The 10,959-nt window shown below is 37.3% G+C and overlaps 1 protein-coding gene across 1 annotated transcript; it reads left to right on the forward strand.

Annotated features, from left to right (window-relative positions):
• The first annotated feature begins 7,572 nt into the window (after positions 1-7,572).
• Positions 7,573-10,054, forward strand: LOC111470466. The gene is made up of 3 exons (XM_023116020.1): positions 7,573-8,059; positions 8,101-8,417; positions 9,752-10,054. Exons 1-3 carry the CDS (start codon positions 7,573-7,575, stop codon positions 10,052-10,054), a joined length of 1,107 nt encoding a protein of 368 aa, XP_022971788.1.
• Positions 10,055-10,959: the final 905 nt, after the last annotated feature.

A 10,959-nucleotide genomic window follows, 5' to 3' on the forward strand; every position in this document is an offset into this window, starting at 1 on the left:
AAAAAAAAAAAAAAAAAAAAAAAAAAAAAAAAAAAAAAAAAAAAAAAACATATATTTAATGAAGAAGATAAGAAAAGTAGACATAGGTGGACAATGTTCCCACCACCTAAGCTAATAAAAATCTCCAAATAAAAGGATAAAAACAAGATATGTGGAGCAAAACCCTAATATTTAATAGCTTCTTTCCATTGTCCACCGACTCACCAAACAACCCAAGTCAAGTCTTAGATACTAATTAACGCACTTCCAAATATCTTTCTCCCCAACAGTCATAGATTCTCAAGTCACTTCTCAATAATATCTCTCTCACCTTTAATGCCTTTCTTTTTCACTCTCAAACTTTGGTCTCCCATAAACCCATTTCAAAATTTAGGGTTTTGTTCTTCTTCCCTTTAGTATGTGCAAGAGTACGACTATATATATGAACAACCAAAATCATTGGATCCACAAAACAAAGCATAATGGTAAAGGTAGGTTACGTGGGTAGGCAAGGTAGGAAGGGGTTGGATCCACAACACAAAGCATAATGGTAAAGGTAGGTTACGTGGGTAGGCAAGGTAGGAAGGGGAAGCAGTAGAAAACACATCTACATACTTGTGGTTCTTTAGAGAGGGTGACTTTTAACATACTTATATCGAAAAGAACTTCGTTATATATTGTAAAATTTAGCTTAAAATTGTATAAATGATGTTCAATAATCTATGAGAGTGGAAGGATTTGAATCTTTGACTTCTTAACTGACAAGTATCGAAAAGAACTTCGTTATATATTGTAAAATTTAGCTTAAAATTGTATAAATGATGTTCAATAATCTATGGGAGTGGAAGGATTTGAATCTTTGACTTCTTAATTGACAAGTAGATCTTCAAGTTCAAGACCAAACCTTGTAGGCTTGAAACTCACTCTCTCAGACCTAGACTTGCACAACCTATAGCTTCTTTCGACCTAGAAGCACATAAATACCAGACATACACCCTTCTTATAGTCCAACTCAGTCCAACCTTATGCAGCCTAACCCAAATCCAACGTGTAGCCAACAAGCAAAATGCAGCCTAACCGCGTGATTATCTAATCCGCGAGCAACCAAGCAGTTAGCTCATCAGATGCGTGTCCTTCAACCTTGTAGGCCCCCAAGCAACAATATCCACCCATCAGCCTAGTAGGGCCCTAGACTGCTGCGGCTTTCTCGATCCATCCTGACCCTTGCCTTCAACTCTTGCACTCTTAGCTTTCGCTCAACTTCGGTCCGATGTTGTGGGTCCACATAAGTTGATTTAGATTTCAAAGGAAAATTTCATACTAACATCAACTATAAGTTAATAACTCCGGCTTAGGTTCACAAAGTAAGTGATTTTACTTTTGACTTGGTTGAATTAATTGTATGAAGTATGAACATTGCTTGCCTTATGACCCTACACGTGCTATGTTTTGTGAATGTTTGACGTGTATTATGTTATGTTTATGTTATAATTGTTAAAATAACACTCACGAATTTGTGAAGTAATCTCACATTCACTAACAATCGAACGCTTCGATACTACTTTGCGAAAGTACTACTCGCATATTTGTGACGGAGGGAGAGACAAAGAGATAAAAATACTGAAAAACTTTTTTTCTATTGGGGTACTTCTTTAAATCTTTGGTTTTCTTTTTTCTCTTGCTAGCTGTACTTCTTTTAACTCTTTGGTTTTCTTTTTTCTCTTGCTCTGCATTTACCATGGAAAACCAACATATTTATAAACTTTCTATGACTATCCCATAAAACCCACTATTTCCAATAATAAATCACCCACTATTTCCAATAATAAATCTTGGTCTTTCATTTTTTTAACACTTTTGCCTTTTTGTCTACGACTGAATTTTAAAATCCACTCTTAAGTTTATTTGAGGCAAAAGCTAATCTTCATCATTTAAGTTTATTCCAACAAAACTCCCTCGTAAACTTAAATGCTCCTGCCATCTGTCATGCCAATCATCTTCTTGTATTTCTCAAAAAGTACTTTCGGTAGCGGTTTTGTAAAGATGTCCACAACTTGATCCCGACTTGCCACATGCAGCAATTCCATGCTTCCTTCCTTCACATGATCTTAGATAAAATGAAATCGAACGTCAATATGTTTGCTTCTTTCATGGTTCACTGGGTTCTTCGCTAACTCAATTGCTGATTTGTTGTCAACTTGTATTACGGTTACACCTCGTTGCTTTAGCTCCTACTCAACAAATTTCTAAGCCATATCGCGCGACACACACACCAAGATGCTGCTACATACTCAGCTTCACACGTTGAGAGTGACACAATCGATTGTTTCTTTGAAAGCAAAGTAAATGTTGTGTTGCCCATGAAGAATACATAACCCGATGTACTTTTTCGATCGTCTATGTCTCTGCACCAATCATTGTCAGAGTAACCAACTAACTTGTAATCTTCTATTTTCAAGTAGAATAACCCAAGTGACACCATTTCTTGGATGCATCGTAGGACTCGCTTCAACGCCTTCCAATGTGAATAAATTGGCTCCTCCATGAACCGACTTATTATGCTGACACTTAATGAAAGATTTGGCCTTGTACATGTAAGATAGCGAAGGCTTCCTACCAGGCTCCAGTACCTATTTGCATCTACTCGTTCTTCTTCATCGTACTTTGAGAGTTTTGCACCTCGTTCCATTGGTGTTGATACCGGGTTGCAATTTTCCATCTTGTACTTCTTAAAAATCTCCGTTGCATATTTCTCCTGTTATATAAAAATACCTGTCTCTCCTTGTTTAACCTCCAAACCAAAGAAAAACTTCAACAAGCCCAAGTCTGTCATCTCAAATTCTTGTGTCATTGTGCTTTTGAACTCTTCTATCATTTCATCATTGTTGCCTGAAAAGATGAGGTCATCGACATAAAGATCGACAAGTATCACATTACCTCCACTCTTCTTTGGGTAAAGTGCATGAACATGGGGACATTGTTTGTACCCGTTCTCCTTGAAGTATGTATCGATACAAGTATTCCATGCTCGCAGTGCTTGCTTCGACCCGTAAAGCGCCTTCTTCAATTTTAGTACCTTCTTCTCTTCTCCAATTTTCATGTACCCGGGAGGTTGTTCGAGGTGTACTTCTTCTTCAAGTACACCATTCAAGAATGCCGCATTGACATCCATTTGAATTGAGCTGCTTGGGAAATAAGCAATCGGATTGTCTCCATTCTAGCGACGGGAGCAAACACTTCGTCATAGTCGATTCTCTCCTTTTGCTTGTATCCCTTCACAACAAGTCGCGCTTTGTACCGCTCAATCTTGCCTTGAGCATTCATCTTTTTCTTGAATACCCACTTCACACCTATGGGCTGACTTCCTTTCGGTAATTCTGTCATCTCCCATGTATTGTTGCGATGAATCGCTTTAATCTTCTCATCCATGGTAGTTTTCCACTTCTTGTCTCGCACCGCCTTTTCAAAGCTGATATTTTCAGTATCTGCTAGAAGACATACAAGGTGTACCTTATTTGTTGAATTATACAAGTCTTGCAAACTTTGCATTTTGGGTTGTCGTGGTTCATCTTCATCATCGAACATTTCTGAGTCTATTGGTGCACTTGTTGGTGCAACGACTGATGATTCTCCAACTTCGATGTTGACTTTCGTCGAATTGTTCCACTCCCATTCGCTTGCTTCATTTACTCGCAAATCGCGACTCACTATCACCATCTTGCTTATCGGGTCAAGTAGCTTGTATCCTTTTGTCTTCTTATCATATCCAATAAAAATATACATTTTTCTTTTATCTTCGAGTTTCATTCTTAATTGATCCGATACGTAAGCATAAGTCACACTACCGAATACTTTGAGATGAGAGATTGTAGGCTTTTGTCCGCTCCAAGCCTCTTGTGATATTTGATCATCTAACTTCGCATGTGGACATCGATTTTGTACGTAGATGGCGCATTGCACGGCTTCTGCCCAAAATTCCTTTGGCATCCTTTTGCTCTTGAGCATTGATTGAACCATGTCGAGAATGGTCCGGTTCTCTCTCTCGGCCACACTATTTTGTTGAGGGGTGTATGGTGCGGTTAGAAATCGCCTTATGTCTTGCTCCTCGCAATACTCCATGAAAGTCGTCAAAGTATACTAGTCACCTCTCTCGGATCGTATAGCTTTGAGGTGTCTACCAGTTGCCTTCTCCACCATTAGTTTGAACCTTTTGAACACCTTGAATGCCTCGGATTTTTCTTTCAGAAAGTAAGCCCAAGTTTTCTGTGAGTAATGATCGATAAAGAAAATGAAGTACCTCTTTCCGCTGAAAGACTCGAGGTAATTAGTCCACATATATCTGTATGGATCAACTTGAGAGGTTGTTTAGCCCAAAATTCAGCCTTCTTTTGAATTGAGTTGTCGCATGCTTGCTAACCATGCATTCTTCACAAAATTTTCCTTCAAAGTCCATGTTGGGTTAGCTCATGCACCATATTCTTCTTCGCTAACTCCTTTAGGCCGTCATGATGTAGGTGACCAAAACAGAGATGCCACAGTGATGCCTTGTCTTCTATGTCGACTCGCAAACACTTTTCTCATATGCTTCTTAAATTTAGTTTGTACATCCGATTTCTTCCAATCTCGACTCAAGCAACCAAATGCCCTTGCTTATCCTTTAGGTGTAGCAGACTGTCTTTTAAGAATATTGAGTAACCTTTCTCCGTGAGTTGTCCCATACCCAATATGTTGATCTTGAGGTATGGTACGTAATAAACATCTTGGATTGACCCCATTACACCATCCTTTTGCAAGAAATGTATCATACCTCGGCCTTTGACCTCCACCTTTGACGCATCTTCAAATGACACATGACCATCTTCAATCTTTTGCATCTCTTTGAATAGGTACTCGTGGCCGCACATATGGTTGTTTGCCCCTAAGTCGAGGTACCATAGAGTGTCGTTGTTGATGTTGTCTTCTTGAGCCATCAAGAGAAGACCTTCATTTGTTACGTCTTCCAGGGCTAGGTTGGTTGCTCCTTCCACCCTTTTTCTGGCTCGACAATCTTTTGCAACATGCCCCACTCTGCCACAATTGTAACATTTGTCAGAGTTACAATCATTCGCATAGTGATCATATTTTTGACATTTATAGCACTGAATGTTTGATCGGTCATCTCTTCCTCGACTACGTCCTCTTCCACGCCAATTTGTTTGGCTCGACTGTCTCTTCTCCTTATAATTTTCTTCATTTCTGCTGTCTTGACCACCTCGACCATTCTCGCGACTTCCACGACCTCTACCTTGAATATTTTGAGAGTAGAGTACTTTTCATCTTTTATTGATGCTTTGGTTTGAAGTGCTTGATCGAGTGTCTCCTCCTTCTTCTTCTTACGTTGCTCGTGTGCCACAAGAGAACCGGCGAGCTCATCGACCGTGAACGTCGTTAGGTCCTTTGACTCTTCTATTGCATATACAACATTCTCGAAGTTGTCGGTTAACGACTTCAATATCTTCTCCACAACCCGTGTCTCGAGTAACATTTCTCCGTTTCGATTTAGTTGGTTTACCATAGTTTGTACGCGCGTAATGTAGTCAGATACATTTTCTGACTCCTTCATCTTCATGCTCTCCAGCTCACCACGCAGAGTTTGGGAACACACTTGCTTGACTCGATTGGTTCCTTTGAGCACTTTTTCTAAAGTGTCTCACACTTCTTTTGAAGTAGTTGCCCTGGCAATCTTCTCAAAGCCCGACTCGTTAACAACCCGGAACAACATGTATAATGCTGCCTTATCCTTTGATCGCAATTCTTTTAACGCCTTGTTTTGTACTGCCGTATAATTGTGGTATCGTTTGGTTCTTCGAAACCTTCTTCGACCACCTCCCATGCGTCTTGAGAACCAAGAAGAGCTTTCATTTGGATGTTCCAATTCTTGTAGTTCATCTTCGTTAATCACGGTAGCGGCATTTGACCCATCATATTCACTATCAGCTCTGATACCAATTTGTTAAAATAACACTCATGAATCTGTAAAGTAATCTCACACTCACTAACAATCGAACGCTCCGATTCCGCTTTGCGAAAGTAGTACTCGCGTACTTGTGAAGGAGGGAGAGACAAGGAGACAAAGAATACTGAAATTTTTTTTCTATTGCAGTGTACTTTTTAGCTCTCTAGTTTTCTTTTTTTCTCTTGCTCTTTTGCTCTCTTTGCTCTGCATTTACAGTAGAAAACAAACGTATTTATAATCTTTCTAAAACTAAATAGGTATCCCATAAAACCCAATGTTTCCTAAAATAAATCTTTGCCTTTTAGTTTAGGACTTAATTTTAAAACCCACTAAAATTAACCTACTCAAATTAACTAAAAATTATCTTAAGTTTATTTTAGGCAAAAACTAAATTATCTTAAGTTTATTTTAGGCAAAAACTAATCTTCATCGTTTAAGTTTATTCCAACAATAATATAAGTTATACCATGAGACCATTATGCTATTCTATCGATCTTGTTCTGAACTCAATGTTGTCTGATGCATGAAACCTCTATATGTTATGCCACACACACTATGCATGTTCACTTTTGACTTAGAAATATTGTTAAGCCACGTACGTTATTTGTGAAATTTATGCTTACAAAAAGAAAAAAATATGGTTTACATCACACGTATATGTCATGATTTAAATCTATGGGAAGCTCATGCATTTTGTATGTCACATGCATTAGGATACTTATTCGTTAGAATTAGTATAGATTTGTAGAATAAAATATTATGTATACCATGATATTATGCACGCTTCTTTCCTTCTAAGACTTTTCTAGGAAAGTGAGTGTACGCTAGCCGAAGGCTAGGTCTAGGGAGTACATATATGATCCCGCCTAGGGGCTAATGTGTGCGTGTGTGAGCCGTGTGGAGAGAAGTACTATACATCAAATTCAGTACAAACTAGAAAATAGAAATCAAGGCTACAATGTTTTATGAAAGGATAGGTCTCATCATGGTTGCATGTGACTATATTTCTTGACCTCAATAGTGGGTTACTTACTGAGTATTTTTAAATACTACAGCCACATGCTACTTCTTTTTTCAGGTAAAGGTAGGGCACCCTGTACGGATGATGGTGTGTTGTGAAGGTCATGGAAGTGAAGTTGGGACATTTGCATACATGTTTAGTATAGTAGCCCTTAGGTTAGATCGTGTTTGTTTAGATTGCTGTCAATTAGTATCTAATTAAATCTTCTTATAGTTACGAGTTGATTTAGTTTTGATTTGAAATAGTTTAAATTTGTTTACTGGTTTGTTACAAGATCTTCTGCAGATTTTTAGGTAGATTTTTCAATATCTTTTTATATTCTCTGTATATATAGAGAGTCTTCTTACTCTTCATAATACTATCTTCTTACCAACCATTCAATTACTCCTTCTTTCACTAACAAATTGGTATCAGAGGAGTGTTATTAAGGGCTTCTTATCAACCATTCAATTACTCATTCTTTCACTAACAAATTGGTATTAGAGGAGTGTTCTTAAGGGATCTGTGAGATCAAATCGAAGGAGAATCAAGTTTTTCAGCTCTTGCACCACCCGTCTTCAATGAAGACAATTGTCAAATGTGGGCAGTTTGTATGGAGACTTATATGGAGGTTTTGGATCTTTTGGAAGCAATAGAAGAGAATTACGAGGTCCCTTCACTTTCAGAAAATCCTACTGTAGCACAAATCAAAGTACAAAAGGAAAAGAAGACAAGAAAATCAAAGGCAAAAGCTTGCCTATTTGCAACTGTATCTCAAATGATCTTCATGCGAATAATGTCCCTCAAAAAAGAAAAGGAAATTTGGGATTACCTCAGTGCTGAATACGAAGGAGATGAGAGGATTGGTGGAATGAAAGTCCTGAATTTGATTAGGGATTTCGAGTTGCAGAAGATGAAGGACTCTGAGTCGGTGAAAGAGTACTCTAACAGACTTCTCAGCATTGCTAACAAGGTGAGATTGCTTGGTTCTGTGTTAAATGATTCTAGTATCGTTGAAAAGCTTTTGGTTACTGTTTCAGAGAAGTTGAAGCCACCATCACTACTCTGGAGAACACCAAAAACCTGTAAAAAATTTCTCTTACAAAGCTCTTGAATGTTTTACAAGCACAAGAGCATAGGTCTATGAGGCAAGAAGGGGTGATTGAAGGTGCCTTACCTGTTAAGCATCAAAACAACAAGTATAAAAAGAAGAAAAATTTCAAAAATCAATCGATGAATGGAGATTCATCTGCCAATTATCAGAAGACAAAAGGAGGAGGTTCCGAAAAAACTCTATCCACTTGCCGCCATTGTGTGAAAAAAGGTCATCCACTATACAAGTGTTGGAGAAGACCTGACGCCAAATGCTCCAAATGCAATCAACTTGGACATGAAGCAGTGATCTGCAAAGTCAAAGGTCAGATGAAAGAAGTTGATGCACAGGTAATTGATCAAGAAGAAGAAGATCAATTGTTTGTGGTCACTTGTTTCTCAGGCAAAGAATCAAGCAAGAGCTGGTTGATTGACTGTGGGTGCACAAATCATATGACATATGACAAGAAGTTGTTTGAGGAATTAAGAGACACTTAAGTCAAGAGAGTGAGGATTGGCAATGGTGAACACTTGGAAGTCAAGGAAAAAGGCACAGTAGCTATAACAAGCTATAAGGTACAAAATTTATTCCAGATGTTTTATTTGTACCCAAAACTGATCAAAATCATCTTAAGTGTTGGTTAGTTACTTGATAAATGCTATAAAGTGTTGTTTGAGAATAAGCAGTGTTTGATCAAAGATGTTAGTGGCAAAGACTTGTTCAATGTCAAAACGAAAGGAAAAAACTTTGCTTTAAATCCGATGGAGAAAGAGCAGATGACCTTTATATCTAGAACTAGTGCCATTGAGATTTGGCACAAAAGACTTGGGCACTTTCATCATTGAGGTTTACTTCATATGCAGTCAAAGAAGTAGGTAGAAGAACTCGCTGACATTGATGATGATATGCCTCTTTGCCGTGCTTGTAACATTGGGAAACAACATAGGCAAACCCTTTCCTAAACAGGCATGGAGAGCCTCGAAAAAGCTGCAACTTGTTCATACTGATCTTTGTGGTTCTCAACGAACACCATCATTAAATGATAATCTTTATTACATTGTTTTTATTGATGATCTAACAAGAATGTGTTGGATCTTACTGAAGCAAAAATCATAAGTTGCGGGTGTATTTTGGAAATTCAAAGCCAAAGTTGAAAATGAAAGTGCATGTTTGATTCAGACTATAAGATCAGATAATGGCAAGGAGTACACTTCAGAAACTTTTAACAGGCTTTGTGAAGAGGCTGGAATTGAACATCAATTGACAACACCATACACTCCCGAATAGAATGACGTCAGTGAAAAGAGGAATAGATTCATAAAGGAGATGACGAGATGTATGCTTCATGAAAAGGATCTTCCAAAACGTTTTTGGAGAAAACAACAAACATTGTTGTGTGCTTGCAAAATCGAATTTCAACAAAAGCTGTGAAGAACCTGACACCATTTGAAGTTTGGTATGGTTACAAACCTTCTTTAAAGTTCCTTAGAGTATTTGGGTGTCTTTGCTTCACTTACATTCCACAGGTCAAGCGTAATAAGCTTGTGCCCCTATCTTTGTTTGAAAGGAGTCCCTCATGTTCAGCTGGTCCCATAGAAGCCTAAGCCTTTGCTAATAAATAGTATAGCACACTGATTTCTTTGACCGATAAGCTAAGGCATGTTCTTCATGTTGCAACTGATAGAAAGAGAATGATGACAAAAAGGTAGAAGCTGACATCTTTGTTGGGTATAACATTATATCAAAAGCTTACAGAGTTTTTCAACCACATACTAGTCGTGTTATTATGAGCCGAGATGTTCATTTTGCTGGAAATGAGCAATGGAATTGGGAAGAACTAACGAAGGTGAAACAGATTTCTAATGCACTAAACAATTTAATCTTTGGTAGCATGTTAGAAGAGTCTGAAGATGAACGACAAGATACTTTGGTTGATGATGCACCTATCAGAGGAGGAGTTTTCGGTGATCGAGAAAATAAAACCTAGGAGTTGGTTGATTGACCTCTAAACAGAAATATAATTGGAGCAAGATGGGTGTTCAGAAAAAAGCTTGGAGTTCACAACATCTAAACAAGGAGGAATGTTAAAGATCACGTGTTTGTTTAGATTGGTGTCAATTAGTGTTTGATTAAATTTTCTTATAGTTTTGATTTAGGTAGATTTTTCAATATCTTTTTATATTATATGTATATATATAAAGTCTTATTGCTTTTCATAATTCTATCTTCTTATCAACCATTCAATTACTCATTCTTTCGCTATCAACATCAATGCGTTGCATTATTCTATTTAAATTCATTTTATCTATATATTTTTTTTTTTTTTTGCTATGTTGGTGACAAAGATGTTTTAAATTAATTTAATATGACTATTAAGTCCATGGAATTGTGGATGACATGTCTAATATGAAGTCACTATGTAGTGGTCCTATTTTTGAAGTAAAATAGAGTCGTCACTATGTCCATGACATGTTTAATATGTGCGGAAATTCCTTTAAAATAGTTTATTAAAATGTTTATATGGACTAAAATGTTCATAAAATTCATTTAAACTAACAATGATGTTATCAAATTGTCAAAATGAAATAACTCGAATTTCAAAGTAATGAAAATGTCTAAGAGCTCAATGTTAAATGTAAATGTGACTATCCTAACTTACTTTTCATGGCCTCCAAAAAGACAATGTCATTTGTACAAGAGTGTCTTACCTTCACATGAAAAAGAAGTAGCACGTGGCTAGAGTATTTAAAGAAATACTCAGTAAATAGCCACACTGTTGGGGTCCAGTAATGCATTCACATACAATTATAGCTGGACCTATCCTTTCATAAAAACATTATTATCTTGAACTTTACTTTCTAGTTTGAGTAGAGCTGGATGTGTAGTACTTAT

The sequence above is a fragment of the Cucurbita maxima genome, unplaced genomic scaffold (assembly GCF_002738345.1).
Source record: "Cucurbita maxima cultivar Rimu unplaced genomic scaffold, Cmax_1.0 Cma_Scf00045, whole genome shotgun sequence".
NCBI classification, from domain to species: Eukaryota; Viridiplantae; Streptophyta; class Magnoliopsida; order Cucurbitales; family Cucurbitaceae; genus Cucurbita; species Cucurbita maxima.

Excerpts from the sequence above, each read along its gene's own strand:
- LOC111470466 (XM_023116020.1), top strand. The coding sequence starts at position 7,573 with ATGTGGGCAGTTTGTATGGAGACTTATATGGAGGTTTTGGATCTTTTG. Across the intron at positions 8,060-8,100 it reads CTGGAGAACACCAAAAACCT|CACAAGAGCATAGGTCTATG; the intron begins GTAAAAAATTTC and ends ATGTTTTACAAG. Across the intron at positions 8,418-9,751 it reads TGAAAGAAGTTGATGCACAG|AAAGAGAATGATGACAAAAA; the intron begins GTAATTGATCAA and ends TGCAACTGATAG.